Genomic DNA, 21,919 nt, shown 5'->3' with positions numbered 1-21,919 from the left:
CGGGGATGGGAGGGCAAGAGCCCTTTGCTACGAGCGTGGCTGTGCGGAGGACGGTGTCCGCCCCCGGTGCCATCCCCGGGCACACGGCCCCGACCGGGCTCGGGCACTCCCGGGACTCGTCCCCGCTCTTCAGGGTTGTGCAAACCCCACGCTGACGATCCCAGACGTTATTTTTTTTCTTAATTTGTGCTATTAATAGCCATGGAGAAGTGAGAAATGCCTATGACAAAGGCTGTGGCCGCAGATTCCTGTTCCCAGGCCAGGAGCGGGCGGTTTGGAGTAACCCACCCCTGACGTAATGCTCTGTCCCTGGGAAGACCCCCCGGTTACCCGGAGTTTCCGAGCCGGCAGCGAGCGCTATAAGAGCGGGACCCAGGTACGGGCAAGGACAGAAGCCCTGGAGCTCTGCCTGCAGCCCCACACATATGCTGAGGCCATGCTGCCGGCCATGAGGGTCTTCCCTTCCCCTCCTGTGAGTATTTGCAGAGGTGGCTGGGGCCACCCCGGAGAGGGTGGGATGGCCATGGGACATCTGAGGAGGTGGCCTGGCCGGGGAGGGCTGGAGGGGCCCCAGGGAAGGGGACGGAGATGGCAGGGAAAGCTCCCCGCCGGGGCTCAGACCCATGGACGGTGCAGTACCGCTCCTGGGAGACGAGCAGAGCTCCGGGGAGCAGGGATGGGGTGACGGGGGCCTGTGCTGGCTGTGACCGGTGCTCGCTGTGTTCCTCAGCAGTGTGTCTACCCACACGAGCCAGGGCTGAGCTCACCTTCATTTCTTACCAGCAACCCCGCTGTGACGGTGAGTACGTGGGGCACCTCTGGGGCTGTGCAAAGGGTGGAGTTATCAGACGGGAAACAGAGATGCTCCTCTCACTGCAAACCTGTCCCACACCTGGGTCAATGCTCTGGGAAGCAAAGGAAGGTAAAAAGTCCTTCCCCTAGACACCAGACCCAGAGGTCCACTGTGGCCCTGGTCACTGTAATGGAGGTAATGGTTCCTTCTCTGGGAAGGAAGGTTTACAAGGGTCCTAAAATCAGGGCAGGGTGGAGACTGGAGTTTTGCTTGCACACATCCCACTTACTCCAGGGTGAACGGAGGTGAAGCCGGTGAAATACGGTGACACCAGTGCCATGAGCAGTTTGGGAATGGTGGAGGAACTTGCTGCAGAGACACCGTATGGAAAGGGTTTGATGCAAACCATCCCATTTGTTTTTCTTTCAGAAAGCAGACACGAGTTGTGGGCTTCTTGTCCACTTGGTCTGCTTCCATGGGTAGAACCCACAGTCCAGCTGGAAGATCCAGGATCGAGACCTCGCTGATGCTTCACCTCTCTCCCCGTTGCACCATTTCCCCCCACCCACCGGAGGAAGCCCCAGAGCGGACGTGGAGGCCCAGCCGCTAGCCCTGCTCGGGAAGGAAGCAAGAGGGAGACAGCAGAAGGTCAGCGAGGGTTGGCAGCAATATTATCTGCTTCTCAGCTGGGGTGGAACACTTCTGCCGGGAAGGAAGAGGAGCTCTGCTCTTCCACTTCTCGACGTAGTATTTCATGGTTGGGAGGTACCAAATAACTCCCGTAAAACGCTGTCCCGGGTATGCTCTGCTTCACACTGCCGCTGGGACAGGAGCTTTGGTATTTCTGCTAAATCCTTACTGCCTGTTTTGTCCAAAACAATAAAATAAACTTCTCCAAGGTAGACTTGGCGTTGTTTCTTTGGGGGTCAGAAGGCCCGCGGGAGGTGTGGGAATGGGGTGAGCTTTTCCAGCCGGCTTTAGGGAGCCTCTTCCCACACAAAGTCTCACTTTTTAAAGCCCCTGCCCCTCGTTTCAAGTTCATCAGCTGTGTTTATGTGACTTAGGAGTCCCAGCAACACCCAAGCACAGGAGGCATTCACCTACCTTGGGAAGCCAGGCCAGGCTGTCATGATTTAAAATATCAGTAAAATATCTACCAGCATCTGTTCAGGGCCACAAAGTCCTCTGAAATGGCTGCAGCCAAATTGCTCAGAGATGCAAGATTTTAAAACCTTCATAAGGTCTTTCAGTAACAGGAGAAAACTCCAGAAATAAGCATCCCTTCCTCACACCGCAGTTATTTCTGTTGGCAAAGAAACAAACCCAACTGGGAAAAAAAGGCACTCTGTTTTATTAACTAAAAATGCCACCAGCCTGATGTTGGGAAGAGAAGGTCTCCACTGCATAGCCCAAGGCACAGGTGAAAAGCAGAGGCAAAGCTGGCTGAAGTGGGGTTGATTTATCCCAGTTTTTTTTTTTGCTCTGCCTTCCCAAGCTCAGAGCTGAAGGTGCTTCTCCATCTGCTCCCTCAACTTGTATTTCTGAATCTGCAACAAAGCGCAAAGAGGAGGAGAGAATCAGACAGGAGACGGGACAGGAGGCCAGGGCTCCTGCCCTGCCCCAGCCCCTCTTACCTTGCCTGAGACGGTGAGCGGGTACTGACCCACAAACACAACATACCGCGGGATCTTGAAATGGGAGATCTGGGAAGAGAAAACCAACCGCTACGCAGCCTGCCGGGAACAGCACAGCCAGCCCAGCTGGCACTACCAGGGCTGGATCCCCAGTTGCTCTAAATCCCTGGACATTCATCTGCAAGTCCCCAGAAGTTGCTGGGTGTACTGGTCTGGCAGGGAACTGAATTACTGGGCACAGCAGAGTGGGACACTCACCTTCCCTTTGCAGAAAGCTTTAATCTCTTCCTCGGTGCAGTCCTGCCCAGCCCTCACTCGGATGCAGGCGCAGATCTCTTCTCCCATCCGCGAATCCTTCACACCAACTACCTGGTTGGGACAAACGGATGGTGTGACCCCTGGGGACACGCCTCTCCTCCCACAGGCTGTGTGTACTGGCTCACGGTGTGAGCCCTGACCCACATCATGGGATGCTGGAGTCGTGGCGTGGGGCTGTGTAAAGGTAGCTCGAGCTGCCTGACCATCTCACTGGTGCTTTCTACAGGACATCGAGCCCTCCTGAAGGACTTCCCACCCAGAGGAAAGGTGGCAGAGAAGGCTGGGTGCCCAGACGCCAGCACCTTCCTTTGGTTTTGCAAAGTCACTGGAGCAAGGGCACAGCCAGACCAGCCGTGTGGCAGCTCACCGTAGATGCAACATGGACCTGTCATCCCTGTGCATGCCTCCGCTTCCCCCAAAAACGGGGCAACGGGTTTCATGAGCAACAGGGAGACTTGGGAGGCTGCTTCAAGTGCTTTGGGATCTCCAGATGAAACAGCAGGAGAGGGATGAAGTAGAATTAAAGGATTAATTTGAAACCCTTATAATGGCAGATCTTAGCGAACCACTGCCTGTGACACCAAGAGATGGGCTTCCCAAGCCTGATCTCTCTCTAACGTTTGCTCACGCTATTTCACAAGAGTCCTACTGTCATTCCCCGCCTTGAACCAGTATCTCGAAATCCTAGAGACACGTCGATCCTTTTGAGTCCAGAGCAGTGACATAAAGCCCTAGAAACTACATAAACAGGGCTGGTTTGCAACCCATCTGCACTGGGGCTGTTCCAAGGAGAGATGCTAGCCTGGCACAGGCACAACACTGACTAAATAACTGGTTTATTTATGGGGAAACTTGTCTGGCACAAAACCTGGAGGAGAACAATCCCAGCAGATTTGGAGCAGCTGCTCAATGCTGCAAATCATTGCTGTCTTGTGAAGGGGTGAAACTAAATCTCACTCCTCATCTCCAGGGACTCGTTGGAGGAGTCTTTTTGGATTTAGGAGTTTAGTAATTAACTGTCAGTAAAAACTGTCCTTCCAGACTGCTTTCCAAGTAAGAATTCCGGAGAGAAGCTATGAAAGTGGACAGGCAGTTTAAAAACCGCAGAAGAATGACAGTCACAACTTTGCAGACGTGAAGCTGGTGCACGAGGGGATTGCCTGAACCGATGCGCCCCATGCCAGGAGCTCTGCCTGCCCCTTCTGTGCCGTAAGCCTTTCCCTCCCACTCACCAACCAATATTACACAAAAGGAGATGCTGAAAACAGGGGAAGACAACCATGTCCCAAGCAGCAGTCCCAGCAGCTTTGTGTACAGGTTTCCCACCACTTGCAGCTCACCACCCCACCTCCCCTCCGCTCACCTGGACCTCCTCAACTTTGGGATGGGTGTGGAGAAACTGCTCAAGTTCTGCTGGGTAGATGTTCTCTCCTCCCCGAATAATCATATCCTTGCAACGGCCTATAATTTTGCAATAGCCGTGTTCATCCAGGCTCGCAAGGTCCCTGCAACAACACCACACTCCTAGTCCTGTCCCAGCTGGGTGGAAGAATGGCTGATGCTCCCACCCAGCCTGGTCTGGAGGCCAGGTCAGGGTATCCAGAGGGTAATGGCTGAGATGCCACCTGAACACATGGAGGAGATCAGAGAGCTCCTGCTACAGCCGAAAACTGCCATGGGCAGCGTCCATACAAACAACCCGGCTCTGGGGGAGGCGATTCCTGCCCTTGCTGTGTACCCCCACAGCCCCTCCATCGCACCAGTAGCGAGGTGACTATCCCCATCTCCAGGGGCACGTAGCACCAAGGGCTCTGTGCTAAAAGCTGTTCTGAACTTTCACAGACAAATCAGAGGGCTAAATTGGGTCAGTTTTCCCTACTTTGGAAATCACAGCAAGGCACTCCTGTACACAGCCGTCCCCATCCAGCACCACCCTGCAAGACAGACCGAGAGGAGCAGGGCTGTTCCCAGACTCACCCCGTCTTGTACCACCTCTCAGCAGTGATCACTTCACTCGTCTTGGTGGGGTCACCCCAGTAGCCCAGCATGACGCAGTAGCCACGGATCTGAAGCTCCCCAGGAGTGTTCAGAGGCACAGGCTGCCCTGTTTCTGGATCCTCAATTTTTGCCTGCAATTCAAGAGAAGAAGGGCTTAGGAAGGGATGTCTGACCCAAACATGATGGCATGCTCCAACTCCAGCAGCAGACAGGGAGGACAGTCCAACGTCTGCTGCAGGCAGGGGACCTGGAACAGGTTGGGAGGGTCACGGTCACCTCTGTGTGGGGAAAGATGCATCCCACCGTCTCGGTTTTTCTGGTGATGCTGTCATTGGGGAATCCCATGAAGGTGACAGGGCTGTTTTCTGTGGTCCCATAGGCAACCTGCAAACACAAGAGGAGAAACGTGCCTCGAGGGAAAAAAGGACCACACAGCTCCAGGCATGCGAAAGATGAAGCTATTGATAAGCACAGGGGAGACTGGGGTGGGAGAAGGATGTTCTCACAAGTCACCCAGGTCACAGGCAAGCATTCCGCTCTCCTGGCCAGTGGACAGGGCCCTCTAGACACTGCTGCCAGAGAGTCCTGGAGAGACAGGAGCTAAAGCAGCACTGCACGTGCCTGCCATGGCCTTCCACACCATCATCACTGTGCTCCAGACGCCCACCACTCACAACACTTCGAGCATCATGTGCTTTTGACACCCCAACTACTTTTCTTGGAGGACCCAGGGGTTGACCCTCCTCTTTTTAAATTTATGTCTCTCCAAGCACTGTCCTGTTGACCCCCTACCATCTCTGCCTGATGCTGATTTGTCTTGGTGCCCTTGCAGCCATTTACTCAGGGTGCTGAGTTCATCTTCTACAGCTCAGAGCACATCGGTCATCGCTTTGGAAAAACCCTGGAGCCAGCAGTGGGCTCCTCTGGGATACCGCGTGTCCTGCAGCACGGCTGCTTGCTCCAGAACCTTTTGTGCAGACATCAGCTCCTGTAACCCTCGTAAAGGCATCACGAGGCTGCACAACGCTCGGCGCAGCTGCACTTACAGACCGAAAGCCTCACAGCAGGAGAAAAGCTTCTCGCTGCTAAACCTCCCTCACCGCTAATCCCAATGGCAGGCTCTGAGTCACCTCAGCTGAAGGTCACTTCTCCTCGGAGGAAAATTCCAACTCTTTATGCCCAACTCAGTGGCCTGCCACAACAGCAGGAGCTGGGCAGGAGCTGCTCTGGGCAGCTCTGAGCTGTACCAACAGCACCATTGCTGGAATTGCCGCTTCACCTCCAGCTCTTGGGAGCTGTGTTTCAGCGGTGGGACATGCTGAACCACTGCTCTGGTCTCTCTAACCCACTCAGCATGTCATGTGTCATCAGGCAGGGCTTCTCTCCCACCCACTAATGTCACTGGTGGCTGCTTTGCTCGCACAGCACGGCTGGGAAAGGGCTGATGCTGTTTGCTCCTTTCTCCTCCACATCTTCAGACTGACACATGAGCCGTTCTGACCCACTGAATTGCAACAGGGCCCAACCATCTTCCTACAGCCTTGGCACCCAGACCTGGGCTGTGCCTTTACAGCAAATGCCCGGGCTCCACCGCTGGCTGCAGAGACACATCTGCATAGTCATGGCTTCTGCACAGTGCTCACCGAACTCCAAGCACTGTGCCCAAAACTAACGAGGGACTTTGCAAAGGACTACAATGAGGCATCTTGAAAAAACATGCATATATCCTGAACGAGCTATACGTAATACTGGTGGGACCACTTGGCGCTTTCTGCTGCTTGGGGCTCCTGGAGAATCTCACGTTGGGCACAGTCTGTCATAATGGCTGATGCTCTTGTTTGACTGCACCGGGGTCAGTGTGAATCCAAGCTGGAGATTTGCGGGAGTCTCCTCTTAGCCAGGAATCTGGAGGAGATCGTCTCCAGGATGCTGCAGGGACCATCTGGTGCAAACTGCTCTGCTAGGAGCCTGGTGTCCCACAGGGAGCGACTGTAAATAGGCTTCTCCTACCAGACGCAATGATAGCTTCCCAGCCGGGGTGGAAACCTACAGCGTCTAATGCTCAGACAGGCTTTCTCTCCCACCCACTAATACGAGTCCTGTGGCTGGATCAAATGACTGACGAGACACAAATCCAAGATCTTAAACACTTATTAAAAATCCCAGCGCCTTTGTTTTTTTGTTTTACTCTGCTGGATGAATTGCAATGTTGGTCCCAGGATCCCAGCCAAGCCCTGAGTCAACCCTTTCTGCCTCTCCGGGTCGCTCCAGCAGTTTAATTGGACACAGCAGCAGGCAGCTCCCTGGCAGGACGATGCTGCGGGTGCCGTGGCTCACCAGGCTCCTCTAGATGCCTGGCAGCCTGCCGTGTACCCCAAGCACCGGCTGTCCGTGCCTTGGCCGGCGGCTTGTCCCCATAAACACCCTCACACCCTCAGTAACGGGCTTCCCAACTCGGCCCGGAGAGAAACGCGGGTCTGAACCTCCAGCCTTCGGTCTGCTGCCTGATGGCTGCCGTCCCCTCCCAGCCTGCCTGCACCGCTCTCTGCAGCCAGACACCAGCAAGTTGCTCCTGACCTTTCCAAGACAGCATTTCTCTCTTGGGATAGTGTTTTCCCCCTCTGCATGCCCAGAACCGAGGCAGTGGCTAGAGCAAGCCCTCGTGCCAGTGCTGATGTCCTTCCCAACCCTCCTCTGACACGCGTAGCATCCTCCAACAGCTCCATCGTCCCAGCCGCAGCTCGTGATGCACAAGATGAAATGCTTCCACAAAATCCCACATACCAATTTAAGCTTGGAGATATCCATGAAGATTCATAGCTTTCATGACCCAAAGGGACACTTAGCATCATCTAAGCCTTGTCATCTGGTATAACTCAGTCCAGAAAACCTCACCCAATAATTTCTGCATCAGCTCCATAATTTCCACTAGAGCTGTATCTTGTGTCAAAGCAAATCAGAGGTAAGGAGTCCAGCTCGGGCCCTTGGCTTTGAGAGGAGCTACAAGAGTGCAGAATATAATTGACTGTAAAGCTTTTTTTACTGTGAGGACCACAAGTGACCCTCCAACACCCAGCATGACCCCCGAACGCCCAGCATGCAGATCAGTCCTGCCTTCAGCAATGACAAGGAGAGCTCCAAAACAAACTGCCACCGAACTTACTCCTACCGACAAGAGATTCATTCTTCGTGAATCCTAAGCCTCTGTCTAAAATGGGAATAAAAAGAACATCTTAGCAGAACTGTGTTTTTTAAAGCACATTTCAAAAACATTTCCTGCTAGCACTGTTTAAACACTAGCCACTGCGGAACAGGCAAAACAGCCCGAAGAAGGAAACGTCTAAAAATTAAAAATAAAGTAAAAACAATCAGACTCCAGTCTCTTTAGTAAACATTTGGGAGGCAGACTGATCTGGTGGGGAGAGCGGGGACTCTAAAGACCCTGGGTTTTTCCCAACTGTGCCGTTTATTTACTGCATAACTTGGAACAAGTCACATCAGGTCTCCGCTCCTTGGTTTTCCCCAGCGTTCAACAGCACTAAAAACACCCACTTCCCTCTGCGTTCAACTGCTGCTGAAAGGCTGCAATGAAAAGGTTGGCTTCAGGATCACCAGTACCCCAAGTGGGTGGGACTGGAGCAGAAGGTCAGGACTGCAGGAGGCCACAAGGTCCTTGGAGGAACCCCTGCGCCAGACCCGAATGATGCTCAGGGAGGATCTTCACGCCCCTCGTTACCACCCTCTGGTTATGCCACGCTGGAGGATGATGGCAGGGCTTGAACCACCAAACTAAAACCTACGGCGAAATTGAGCTTCGCTGAAGACAATATTGGCCTCGGAAAAAAGCAGTAAATTGACCGTGAAATAATAGGGATTTTCAGACTTCAAAGAGGGCGTAATGAACAACAGAAAGCAGGCTGGCAACCCAGGAGATGTGCTAAGGAACCTCTAAGAGGCCCTTTGAACCCCTCTCAGTGTAACATGCCGGATGGATCTAATTATCCCTAAACCCATGCCGAGTGTGTAGTCTGCCTCGGATATTTCCACCAAAGTCAACCCCAGCCCTTCCCTTCACAGCCAGCTCCAAATCTCTCTCAATTGAGCAATGATCTTCCCTCATTCAGCTGCTGTCTACCAAGATCACCCTGAGTTTTGCTGTCCTCCGGGGACACGTGTCTTCTTGCTTTGGAGCTGTTCCACTATCCCAAATTGTATTGGAATATTCCTGAACCTTCAGGTCAACTTTGCTGCTGCAAAAAACAACTTCTGATCACATCCAGCCTATGTCATACCGAGATTTCATTTCCTTCCCCAGCAACAGTACCATCTTTGTGCCAAAAACGTCAGGACACAAACAAGCAGGTCTTGTAGGACAAACCTCCAAGGGTGGCCACCCTGTTGGCATTTCTCCCCACCCAGAGAGCTGCTAGACAGTCTCAGTTTGGATGGGGCTTAAAAAAGTTCCCAAAAATATCAGGTGCCCAAAGCACCGTCTTTGTGTTGTAGCACGCAATGGTTTTGCCTTAGGAGGAGACCACTGCAAAAATGGCAACCCAGCTTGCCTGGGCCAGAAGGCTGTCGCTGAAAATTAACCTCCTGTTATTGTACAGTCAGGACAAGCTGCTCCTCACGGTCTGGAATTAAAGCTGCCTCTCTTCTTTTCAGGCTGAACAGAAGTCTTGAGGCTTGCAAGTATTTCCCCAGTCCTGCCAGCATGCCAGAAGCACTGCCCAGTGGCAACCAGCAAAGAAACGTGCAGTTACTTGCCGGTTTATCCACAGCTTGATAAAAGGTCTTTGCTATGTAATTAACTCCATCCTCCACGGCACTGGGTGCCAATGCATTTAGGAAAAGTGCAATTAAAAGGAAAAAGTGAGAGGAAATGTGCAGAGACAAAATGTCTTGCAAAGGTAGAAACCCATTGGATGGGGGGTATCTGAATGCTCAAAGCTGCTGGAGAAGGAAACAATAAAATCTAGGAGCAAAAGTAACACCCCCACAGATTTGGAGAGCTCAGATCCCACCAAAGACATGGCTGGAAGTCCAGGGTCTTGTTGCTTCCACACTGTATTTTAAATGTTCTCACAGCACATTCCCATAGATTCTACAGCTACTGAAACCACCTACTCCCCAGGGTCCTCCCAAAAAAATAAGGTTGAGATGGGATGGGGAGGTCTCGCTTTTGCCAAGGACAAGCAGGGAATTTGCCACTGAGTCAAGCTGATTTTCCATTTTGAGAACAGGGGGGACTCATGGCTGGGGAGAATTTGGGAAAGTCAGAAGCCTTGCATGGATCGGTTGTGTTCTGCAAGGGAAGAAAGCTCCACTCTTCTTCAGAGCCTGCAAGACCTGCAGAGAGGACAGCAGGCCTGGGCAGAGCAGCGGGCTGCTGGGGGATGCCCAGTGCCTTGCAGGGTGGACACGGCAGGGCAGGGGAGAGGCAGAAAGGGCTGGGGGAGCTTCACAGGAGAGGCCAAGAGCATCATGCAGCAGCTGCTGGGATCAGACAGAAGGGAAGGGTGGGTGGACATCAACAGGGAGCCAAACTGGAAACGCACCAATGGGTGGAGGCCATGCTACAGTGGAAGAAAACCATCAGAAGGAAGGAGGTGCACCCACCACCACCTCCTCCTCCAGCTCAACAAGCAGCCTGGACCCTCCCACCACAGTGAAGGGTACCCTTCAAGGGCGTCAAATAGAAATGATAACTTGGGTCTGAACTCAGAGCCCCAGATGCCACCGTCGCTGATGGGATATTTACACATCAGGCCCTCCTGGGGATCCCCATGCCCACCTATCAGTGCTCCTCAAACACTGCCTGGAGAGTGCTCTGCACTTGGGACAACCTCCTCGGGACACTGCAGAGCTTGCACCTCCTCCTGCCCTGCTCCCTGCCCAGCACTCACTGCCCAGCAGAGGCAGGGGCTCAGCTCCGCAAGGGCTGGTGCTGTGCGGGATGTAAACAGGGACAGCACGGGTACCCCAGGGCACCCCCCAAGCTGCCTGAGCCCTCGCCTCCAGCCTGGACCCCAAGGCCAGCTACACCGGTGCCACTTCAAGAAGGTGACTGCTGTGTGCGCTGACATACAGAACCAGATCTGTGTCCCCTTAAAAGCTACAGAATCAGGTTTAAGTGAGCAATGGAATATTTTAACATGGAGTACTGCATGTGCAGCTCTCTTGATATGCCAGAATTGTGAATACTAACAAAAATAAAGATTAAACATGGAAAAGACCATCTCCAATGTTGTATCAAAACAGCTCTGACCTGCAGCACCAAATACCCCAAATCTATATTTATACTGTTTCAAAAACTGTATTTATTTACTTAGCCCACAATGCCTCCAAGGAGAGGAGGGGAGTCCAGCATCTGCAAACTACCAAGCACGGGAATGTTTGCAGAACTGTTAATCAATTAAGAAAGAGAGGATGGCAGGATAATCCTGCCTCTTCTGCGATGTCCTAGCAGCCCCGGTCCCGGGGGACCTGGGAGGTAGGGGGCTGGACGGGACCCAGCTCGCTGCGGTATCCCACCGCAGCAGAGGGAACACCGCCACTGCTGCCATTGTCACAGCCAGACTGCGAGCCACCCACGAGCGGGACCCAGGCAAGCTTTTGAGGATTGCTGGCCAGTCAAGGGCTGCAAAACCCGGTGTGGGAAGATCAGACCCCGCCAGCGAGCAGCTCAAAACACAAACAGCCGGGAGCCCAGGGGCGAGGTGCCAGCTGCGGTAGATGCCAACCAGCTCCCGCCACAGGAATGTGCTCACCGAGGCACCGAAAAAATCAAAAAACATTAGGGGAAAGAACTTCCTTTTATTCAACATTTGTGCCTGGAGAAATGGAGCTGAGAAGCAGACACCTTTTCCCCAGCAGCACTGCCCTGCTGCCACCCCACCGCGGGACCAAAAATAACCCGGCATCCCTGAACCTTTGCTGCAGGCACTGGGCTGGCAGGGAGCCCTCAGGGTAGGGACACCTTCCCACCTCGCACCAACATTGTGGCAGCTACATCACGGCATCTTCATGGGGAAGCTACGGGGCTTACGTGTGTCCACAGCCACCGCACACACATCCTGGCAGGGAGAGTGTGTCCCTGTCCCCCAAAATCTGCAGTCCCAGCCAGCAAAGAGATAAAGGGTAGAAGAAAGGGAAATTTATCCTCAGAGGAAGAAAGATGAGAAGATGGTTTGAGGTTTGGGCATTTTAACCTCTGAAAAGGGTCTTGTTCCAGAAATACACATGGGTGGGAGGTATTTATGGATGGAGTTTGCAAGGCCCTCACCAGCTTTTTGCTCTGGTCTGACCCACGCTGGCAGAAGTCTCTGCAGAAGCAGTAAGCTGTTAGCTGGTATTTTTTGCAAGGGGATGGGAAAACCAAGTATCAGACATCAGCTACACTTGGGGAAGGAGCACAGCTAGCTGCCTAGCTTCAGTGTCCAGCAGAAACAGGCTGGATTTTAAATTTCACCCATCAGTTGCTGGTACATAACTGCAGGAATTGATCGTCAAATGACCACAAGTAAGACTAATGTGGTTGAACCTGCTCAGAGAAAGAAAATCAATCAGTAAATAGAAGATGATGCTTTAGAGGCGATTTTTTTTTTCTTTTCCAATCATTCACCCAGCTCTCTGTCTGAGCTCTACCAGCAGCGCACATGTAAGGGGCACTCTCAGTCCTGATCAACCTGGAGAGGCAAAAGAGGAAAACACGGAGGGTTCTTCTGCCCACCTCCTCTTTTGCTGTCACAAAGATCCTGACCAAGACACTCAAAGAGCTACTCCAGAGATCAAAGCATGTGGGTGACCATTGCGGTCCCTACTGAATCAGGCAGAAGCAAAAATTGTTTTGATCAGAGAATTTTAAATCCCACAGTAAGTACAATAGAGAGTCCTGCAGGAGGTGCCTCCAGCAGCAGCCTGCAGCTCCTACGGCCCGAGCATCCCCCAGATGAGGCAGGAGATGAGGCAGGAGAAGCACTCGGTGCCAAGGCGAGTGGCGAGGCCCCGGCTGCGCGACAGCAGGGCGTTGCACCTCAGGGCTGACAAACATTGGAAGCCTGACGTGGCCTGGTTTGCACCGAGGTCCCACATTACATCATCGTTCAGCCAACCCCATCTGCCCCACAGGCTCACCAGAACCTACATTCACACCCCAGAAAGCCTTTTTTTCCCCCAAAATTAGTCACGCAATGGAAACGCTGTTCAGACTGACAGCTGCTGACCAGAGCGCGGGCTGCCAGGCGGTTTGCATAACACCGTCCGGAGCATGCTCAGCGGCGCTGGCTAATTCCTCATTGCAACAATGGAAAAACCCAGAAAACTCGGTGAATAAGCCAGTCTGTGTCCTAAGTCAGCCCTTGGATTTCCTCCCTTTCTTGAGCCTGTCTCGCCTCTGCAAAAGCTCCGCTGGGGCTCCGCAGCCAGCCTCAGGAGCAGAAATCTCAACAAGCTCACAGTTATGTGCTCGGCTCTCAGCTGTTTGCTGCAGCCAGGAACTGGCTGGAAATCAGTTCAAAATGTTCCACTTCCAAACCCCACCCCACAACCCCTGGATCTCTCTCTTCACACTCACAGAAGCAGGCGCTGGGGTTTTTAACCGCTTTGCCTTCTCTATTGGGAGAGCAAAGGACATCCCCTGTGTTGTCAATTCACCTCTGCCACTGCCACCCCAAGACAGGACCCAAGGCACACCCTAGTCCCAGCTCCAGCAGTGATTTCCTCGCTCTGCTATCTCAGCATCCCACACTTTTCCCTGTCCACAGCTTCATCTCGAGAGCCGCAGGCATTGCCATCTATCTGATCTGAGCCGGGCACCACTGTCTGGCATTTCATATCCACCAGCCATGCCCCACCACTTCCCCGCAGGCTCTGACACTGCCCCATCCCTTGTTGGAAGGCAACAGCCACTGCTCCACAGTGCCACATGCTGAGGAAACCCCCTCATGTAGGTCTCCTGACCATGACTAGGTCTGTATGTATCAAGCTCCACTGCCCATAGGAAAGACACAGCAGAAATTAAGATTGCCTTTGCTCTCCCCTTCTTCAGCCAACTCCTAGGTGCAGTCTAGATCTGGAAGTCTTCAACCAAAATTTTTCATTGCAAGACTAACTACAGCACCGTTGGCCATTGGCATGACCCCGTACATCTCACATCTTCTCCCGTTCCTGCTCAGGCAAACTCCTCTGAAATCAGCAAGACAAGAACCCCAAAACCTTCCTCTGTGATAACAGGACAAGATGTTTCTTCCCAAACCAGCTGAGGCTAAATACAGCCCAGGAGTCCACTGAAAGCTTCAGCATGAGGTGACTGCGGAGCACAGCAGTGCTCCCTGCTATGCTGTTCAACCAAAACAGTTTGCTTTTCCCCCCAGTGATGAATCTGGGCCCCGCTCTGCTCAGCAGGGACCAGAGAGGTTCCCCACAGAGCAGATCTGCGTTTGTTCTTCCTGACCATTTGACTCCCTATGGCAGAGAGGAAAACTACCTCTGCACAGTCTCCTTCGCAGCAGGGCCAGGCGGGACCACGGACACTCCTCTGCCTGGTGCCAAGGGGTTAAGCTCACGGTAAGTTCCCAAAGCCAGTTGCTTCCAACTGGCTGCTGCCTGCGGTTTGTGGGAAGGGATTTTGCTTTTTAATAACATTATAAATAGGGCTGTGTTCAGCATGCTGCAAACCCAGTTACTCTCTCTCTCCCACCCATCTCCCTCCTCCTCCTCCTCCTCCTGCTTCTCTTCCCACCACACTAATTCCAGATCTGACCATGAATCGGTCAGGCTTCTTCCTCAGTGTCCTCAGCCTACTGGCATGTCTTGCCTCCATCGTGCAGGCATGTCCCCCGAGCTGCCACTGCCACGGCGGAGACCTGCAGCACGTCATCTGCGACAACGCGGGGCTGAAGAAGATCCCCAAGGTGCCTGAGCAAACACGACTTCTCAACCTGCAGAAGAACAACTTCCCCGTCCTGCCAACCAATGGCTTCCGTGACCTGAAAAAGTTGGTGTCCCTGCACCTCCAGAGCTCACGGATCAAGGAGATCTCAACCGGAGCTTTCCGGGGGCTCAAGAGCCTGGTCTACCTCTATCTCACTGACAACCAGATCAGTGTCATAAAGCCAGGAGCCTTTGATGACCTGTCTGAGCTCACCTACCTGTATCTGGACCAGAACAAGATCCCAGACCTGCCCAAAGGGCTCCTCTCCCCTCTTGTCAACCTCTTCATCCTGCACTTAGGCAGCAATAAAATCCGGGAGCTGAAACCAGGGGTCTTCAACGGGGCTAAAGACCTGCGCTGGCTTTTCCTCTCTGACAACTCCCTCACCAACCTCCTGCCTGGGGCCCTGGAGGATGTAGAAAACCTTGCTGTCCTCCACCTGGACAAGAACCAGCTGAGCAGCTATCCTGTGAATGCAATGAGTAAGCTGAGAGTGCTGGAGGAACTGAAGCTTTCTCATAACCCAATTGAGGTCATCCCTGACAATGCCTTCCAGTCCTTCGGGCGATACCTGCAGACACTCAACCTGGACAACATGAAGCTGAAGAAGGTGAGTCCTTTCTCTTTCCATTTACTCCAGATAAGCAACACAGGGTTTGATTTTCTTTTCCTTTACAAAGCCCTTGGTTTGCTGTCCCTCCCTTGCAGAGGAGGTGGGAGATGCAGGTCTGGAGGCTCTGCAGACAGCAAGGCACTGGCCAGCTGATAACACCCCTGACATGGCCCAAACGAGGGATGAGCGAGTACTTCACCCTTCTATTGAGTTATTTTATGCAAAACCAAATTATCTGGAGCTGAACAAACTCCCTGGAAAGGCAATGCATTCCCTCCCAAGCTGGAGATGACACCAATCATTGAGGCAGGCATTTGGGGTGCTCCAGGACAATTAGCAACCTTCTACTATCCCAGACACAAGGTGCGGGATGAGATGCCAGCGTCTGCCTCGTACGCGAGGGACTGAAGGGCGCTGCCACCTTGCAGAGCTGAACTGCTCTGCCTCCTTCATTCAGCCTGAGTACCTGTTGTAGGTTGGGAGGGGAAGACTCCTCGGGAGAGGGCTAGGAATAGCAGCGGGTTCTTACCTACGCCTTGCAGACAGGTAGGCATACCGACCTTCACCTCCCCCCATGCCTTCCAACTTTACACGTTATAAAGAAAGGTTTGTTTATTGATGTTGTCTCAAAAGGAACTCTCGCAGCATCTTACAAAGGGGCCCTGTTCCCACTGGAGAGGAGGAGGGACATTCAGGTATCTCGAATGGCAAACCAACCCCCTTCTTCATCTGTGAGAAAGCACGAACCATAGGCAGGAGCATCACACTCAGGGAATCACTTGCATTAGGACCTCTGCAAAGCCAGGCAGTGCAAGAACAGAAACGAGCCCAGTGCAAGAGCAGCACCACCCTGATGTCTTAGGTGCACCCCACGTGGCTGGAAAGGGAGGGTGCTGCAGGTGGAGCAGAGCAGTTGTCCCCAGGATGATAGTTTTCCAGGAAGCCCAAAGACAAAGGACATCCAGGTAAGGCAGGTTAGGACTTCACAGCAAAGCAACACCCATCACAGGAAGATGTGATGAAAAAGAGAATTTCTTAGCAACAAAGAGGGCCTCACAGGGATGAGCAGATCCCCTGTAAGATACCAGGAATAGAGCACACCACAGTTTTCAAGGGTATATAGCGTCACAAAATGCTCAAAAACTGGAATTGCAGCTTGCCCAGGTGGAGAAGAACACTACCTAAAACAATTCGGTAGCACTCAGTATTTGAGCCCATGTCCACCCTCAGCACTAAGCTCTCCAGGATGGAAGTAAGCAAACAACACTTGAAAACAATCTACTGACCTCTCTAGGCAAGACCTTAGACAGGCTGTCACAGCACTTTTGTAGACTCAGTTTAAAGGCACTTTCATCATGCAGAAGTAAAAAATTACAGCTTAAATGTTGTACCAGCTGTAGAGACATTAGAGTACCAAGTTATATGATGAAAAAAATCAGACTAACCCATGATTCTGGGGTGCTCCAAGGAAGTAAGTGTCCCTGGACTGGCCAAAAAGCAAAGGTTAACAATTCCAGCCAGCAAAAAAGACTTTCGTCTTTTCAGTGACCACCTGTGGACAGGTCCTTTAAAGGCTCTTCAGCAGCCAGAAGCCTCCTTTCCTCCCCAACAGCCCATTAAGACACCAGTTTACGGGATCAGCACTAACAGGGGTGGCTTCTGCAGCTTTAGGGCTTATGTTTGTTTTCAGGAAAACAAAGCTCCCACCCCAGCTCAGAGTTTTCTCTTCAAATCCTCAAAGGCCTTGTATCCAAACAGCCCACACGTGACCTTTACACCGCTAGGAGATATCTAATCACAGAGATCTCATGACCTAGGAAATTACTACCAAATACTTTAAATGTTCCTGGCATCTTGACTGCAGCTCATCCTCCTTCACAAAAATACTGTCCTTAGCTGTTCCCTGCATGGTTGCAAGATTTTCGAGCTGATCAAGTGCAAAACCCTTCCAGACAAAGCTATCCCAGCCTGTACTGCAGTTGAGCAGGAGGAGGAGAGCCCTCGGGCTGCTCTGCAGCTCCAGCTCAGAGCTCCCCTTCCCCACCAGCATCATGGACCCGCACCAGTCACCTGCACGGCTGCGTTGCAGAGGCCAGGACCCACCCCAAACATCAACAAGAAACCAGGCAATGCAGATCCTGGAAGCTTTACGTATGCCCCTCTCTACGTATTTATTGCAAAATAAACTACAGCAGCAACCCTCCATCTAAATAAGGAAAAAACCCCACCAATTTCTTTACAAACGCATGCTCTGGCAGGCAGCTCAGCAGCCGTTACCAGCAGATGCGAACTCTTCTCATGGGGCCAGGAGAGGAATGAGCAGCTGAGACAGTACACCACTGTCCAAACCAGAACGTGGCCAGGCAACCGCCCCGCTGCACAGCGTGCCAGCATCTCTCTGAGCAGCTCCACTATCAGCACAGTGAAACCTACCAAGATCAGCTCGGTTTGGGACCACAGAGGCCAGCACCGCTGACTGTCCAACAACTACAGTACCCTGGGAGTCTCTTAGCTAAGCTCTAATCCTATCCAACATTGCTTAATTTGGAAGATGACAAAAGTTCACAGCTTAAAATAGTGCATTTCCTCTCTCAAGCTTTTCAGCTTAGAGAGCTTGAACACAGAGTGATGTGGTCCCGTCTGAAGTACAAGCTTCTCCCATTCAGAAATGGGAGTACAGGTCCTTGACTGGGGAAGTTCTGGTAGACCTAGTGAGTCTCCTCTCAAAGCTTTTCCGTGCTTTGAGAAGGGGGAGAAAGGTTTGTCATAGCCAAGGGCAGCTTTGTGCTTTGTCAGTGATCCCCTCTCCAATTCATCAATGCCAAGAAAGTTTGTGTTGGGGGTTTTGCTTTCAAGAAGAAACTTTCCAACCTGAGTAACCATGGGCTGAGGAAACCCAGAGATGAGACCTCAAGGAAGAGAGGAGGGGGATGGAGAGCCAGTTCTACAGCCTCTTACTTCTTTTTGGCAGCTTTTTTAAGGGAAACCCTCCCTTAAAGCTTACCCATTAATCAAGAAGAGACAAATCTTGCAGCATCCCTTGCAAGTAACCCACTGGAAATGAGAAAAAAAAACGGAGGAGGTTGAGGTGCTGGAAACCTCCCTCTATTTCTATATTGCTCAGATGCCAAGTGTAACTTTCCACTCGGAGCCCCCGGGCACTGCCAAAGTCTACAGCCCCTTCAGACGCCACAAACACTCCCTCCTTCAGCCGTTCCAGGACAGGCAAGGCAACAGGCACTGGGAGGATTTCCAGCCTTGGAAAGGAATACACGCAGAAAATATCTTAATTTGGAATGAAGAAGCATGGCTTAAAAATAAAGGGGGCTGCCAGACTTCACTTTATTTAGGGATGTGGCTGCAAAGACAATCCCACATGGATTTGGGACGTAGCTCTCTTCAGGCAGGAAACACCATCACCCATGAGCCCACCAGCCTCATGCCCCTCTTAGGTGTCCAGGGCTTCCAGCAAGCCAGGACCCCCCTCCACCGCTCCTTCTCTAGCTCCCTCCATGCTTACACCTCCTAAAGTCTTGAGCAGAGGCCCTCAGGTTTTGAACTCCCCTTCTCCAACTCAGTGTTCCTACCATAAACCTTTGTCCTTTAGTTTGCAGACAATGCGTTTGCCGGCGTGACCGCGCTGAAGACCGCTCACCTGGAGAACAACCGGCTCACCCAGCTGCCTCGCAACTTCCCCTTCGACAAAATGGAGACGCTGACGCTCTCCCGAAATGCCTGGCACTGCAACTGCCAGCTAGCACACCTGCGCAAGTATGGCACCAGGCACCCCTTCCCTCCCCGCGTTCCCTGGGGTCTCCTTGGGGGTCCCCCAAGGGAGGTCTCCCTCTGAGCTGTGCCAGGCAAGAGGAGGCTGCTGAAGACTGCACAAGTGCTCAGCAGCTCTCTCCCCAACCTGCCCTCTCCCTTCATAGTATGACTGTTGCCTGTGATGGTTTGTACCTCTTGTAAACTCCTGGTCTTCCTTCTCTCCGTGTCCCAGGTGGCTGAAGGGCAATCGCACCCGTGCTGAGGAGACCTGCTCTACGCCCGCGCAGTACCGGGGGCAGTCCATCAGAGACACCCCGGCCCTCCGCACCTGCAAGCTCCCCACCAAGAGGTCCAAGAAGGGAAGCCGCCATTAAACATGTAAGATAGTTCGCTTTTAGTCAGACCTACAGCAAACCCTGATGCTACCAAAGGTCCGGGGACTTCTGTCTCTGACTTCAGTGACACTAGGGTTTGGCTCAAAACAGCCCATCCCACCGATGCCTCTGCTCAGAGCTGCTCCATCTCCTGGCAGTACTGGGCTCCATGAGCTCCTAAAGCAGAGAATCTGCCTGGAGCAACAGGGATGGAGTCAACCCTGTAAAACAAATATGGGGCTAGAGACAGGCCTGGGGCAGCAAGTAAGGGTGAAGCGTGTAATTAAGTGTCAAAACAAGGGTGGATTTAGCCCACTCTTACCCTGAGCTGGGATTGCACACGCTTTACATTTCTAATCGACTGGAGGTGCTCAGCCTTTTGCCTTAGTAAAGGTCCTCCAAGTCTGGTTTGAAATCCAGGGCAGGACATTGCTGGGAAATCTGGCCCCAGGCTGCCCAACCCATGTGAAAATAGATGTCTTCCATAAGGAGCAGTTCACAGCCCAGCAACTGCCTTTCAGCAGCTACAATTCCTATCCAAGACACTCAGGAGACGCTCAGGTATTTAAAAACAAAGGCTGATGCCTTCAAATTAGTGTCCCAGAAGAGGAAGGTTTGAGACAGCAAATATTCTTTGAATAAAATGTTCTGGGCCAGAAGGTGATTCAGAGACAGGGCCGACTTTCCCTTCCACAATGAGCTTGCTGACATCTACCAATCCAAACACCAACCATGAAAACCTATCACACAAACACCTTCCACAACTGGAAATGACCAAGAGTATTAAATTCTGTGCAGAGAGCAGCAAAAAACCCACAACTGTCGTCACTCCATCCCAAGCATTTTATTTTTCCCCACCCCAGGAATAGGTCTGGAGCTTGTATGGCTTCCAAAGGACTTTGGATGAGCCTGCAAGTTTGTAGGCTCTTGGGATAGGGACCTCTTCTCATTTGTTAAGTAAAGTGCAGTGACCCTGCACTGCACTGTACGAACAAGGGTTGTCACTGTGCCCTTTCATAGCAGAAAGGAGAGGCTGAAGCCCAGCTATGGCCATTTGGTCCCCAGTTCACTAAGGATATGCATAACAGGATGGAGAAAGTAAATTTATGACCAAAATGTGAGGGATGATGCCAGCTGCTCTGCACCTTCTTAAAGTGGTTATTTCTCTTGCAGTGCCAGAGGTTTTATGGATTAGAGATGGAAATACCAGTCGTTCCATATAGGGCGGGTAAAGTTCCGCTCTAAGGATGGAAAAACTTCAGTTTTCTAAACCACAATACTTAAATGTACTTTATTTACAGGTCTGGCCCTTCTTAACCTTCTTCTCTCTCCCTGCCTGAACTCAATTCCAGTTCACTCCTCCATGACGAGAGTAAGAAAACCATGACAATAATAATTGTTTTTTCTCTAGCACCTTCCACGCAGATCTCTCAAAGAGGTTTACAAGTGTTAATGAAATCAAAAACTATTTATTCCAGTCTTGTAGAAGACAAAGCTCAGTACCTTCAGGTGTCAGTGCCAAAACACAGGCACACAAACCCACTCCAGTGTGGTGAACATGATTTTAAGGAATATGAAGTACCTCTGACTTCATTGTGCACCTCTTGAGAGCCAGGCAGCTTTCTGAGATGTCAGCTATGAGGGTCTGTATTTCAGGGATGACCAGTGACTTGGGTCACTGACCACATTTCAGATGAAAAGCTGCTTGGTAGTTTCTAAAAATCTACCTGCCCTGGATTTCCAGAATCAGGACACCAAAAATACTTCACTACTCTTGAATCCGCTCTCGGGTTTCTTCCTTTACAAAGAATGTGCTCACTGCCCATGAACGCTTTGGGCAAGATACTCAAGAGTTGCATAGCATGTTGGTAGAAGAGGTCAGAGACAGGACTAACCCATCTCCTCTACTGTGGGAACTCATAACGGCTCCTTGACTCCTAACTCTTCGCTTTCAAGTATGGGTTTCATTCACTTACTGTAAAAATAAACAAATGCTATAAGTTTACTGATCTGCTCAAAAAAAAAAAAGCCTTAAACATGCTTCCTTCTCTCTTTTTTCCTCTAGCAGGCCCCAGTATGGCCTGTCCTGGTGACCGGTCACTTCAACCATCAGAAAACTACTGACTTACGAGTCCTTCCTTAAGCTTCTCCTACCTGTCAGGAAACATTTCTGATATATCTGAACACCTCCAGCCTCCTCCAAATCCCCGCTTCTCTGCTGATTGCAGGATGGAATCCACCTTTTCAATCTTTTCCGACATCTATATATTTTAAAAGAGGCATTTTTTAAAATCTAAACTATGCATGACCATACTAAGACAAGCTAACCTAGATCCTGCCGGTAAAACACAGTCATCTTTCCCAGAGGCAACATAACACATGTCCCCAATCAACCAGTTGGTCGCTGTCCCTCCCCTTCCAGTGGGGTGGAAGCAAGTGGGAAGGTAGGAGTATCCCTCCCCCAGCTGCTTGATCAGGAAAATTGGT

General features: G+C 51.8%; 2 protein-coding genes across 4 annotated transcripts in view; one reads left to right on the top strand and one right to left on the bottom strand.

Annotated features, from left to right (window-relative positions):
* Positions 1-2,057: 2,057 nt before the first annotated feature.
* ACSF2 (acyl-CoA synthetase family member 2) overlaps positions 2,058-21,919 on the bottom strand; it is a 31,531-nt gene continuing 11,669 nt past the window's right edge. The window contains exons 10-15 of the mRNA XM_009879675.1: positions 5,020-5,127; positions 4,723-4,874; positions 4,109-4,250; positions 2,686-2,796; positions 2,428-2,496; positions 2,058-2,340 (exon numbers count right to left, since the gene is read on the bottom strand). Coding sequence (XP_009877977.1) covers positions 2,290-2,340; positions 2,428-2,496; positions 2,686-2,796; positions 4,109-4,250; positions 4,723-4,874; positions 5,020-5,127 — 633 coding nt within the window. The 3' untranslated portion in view covers positions 2,058-2,289. The remainder of the gene's footprint in view (positions 2,341-2,427; positions 2,497-2,685; positions 2,797-4,108; positions 4,251-4,722; positions 4,875-5,019; positions 5,128-21,919) is intronic.
* Positions 14,451-21,851, top strand: CHAD (chondroadherin). Of its 3 annotated transcripts, none has more exons than XM_009879647.1 (4): positions 14,451-15,287; positions 18,898-19,061; positions 19,291-19,436; positions 21,501-21,851. In XM_009879647.1, exons 1-3 carry the CDS (start codon positions 14,508-14,510, stop codon positions 19,430-19,432), a joined length of 1,086 nt encoding a protein of 361 aa, XP_009877949.1. In that variant the 5' UTR covers positions 14,451-14,507; the 3' UTR covers positions 19,433-19,436; positions 21,501-21,851. The 3 variants fall into 3 exon arrangements, with proteins under 3 accessions (XP_009877949.1, XP_009877958.1, XP_009877965.1); XM_009879656.1 differs by having other exon boundaries at positions 21,498-21,623; XM_009879663.1 differs by lacking the exon at positions 21,501-21,851 and adding an exon at positions 20,296-20,525.

Source organism: Charadrius vociferus, unplaced genomic scaffold (assembly GCF_000708025.1).
Source record: "Charadrius vociferus isolate BGI_N301 unplaced genomic scaffold, ASM70802v2 scaffold260, whole genome shotgun sequence".
NCBI lineage: Eukaryota > Metazoa > Chordata > Aves > Charadriiformes > Charadriidae > Charadrius > Charadrius vociferus.
Note: the sequence above shows the minus strand (reverse complement) of the source record. Positions and strands in the feature narration are given on the sequence as shown.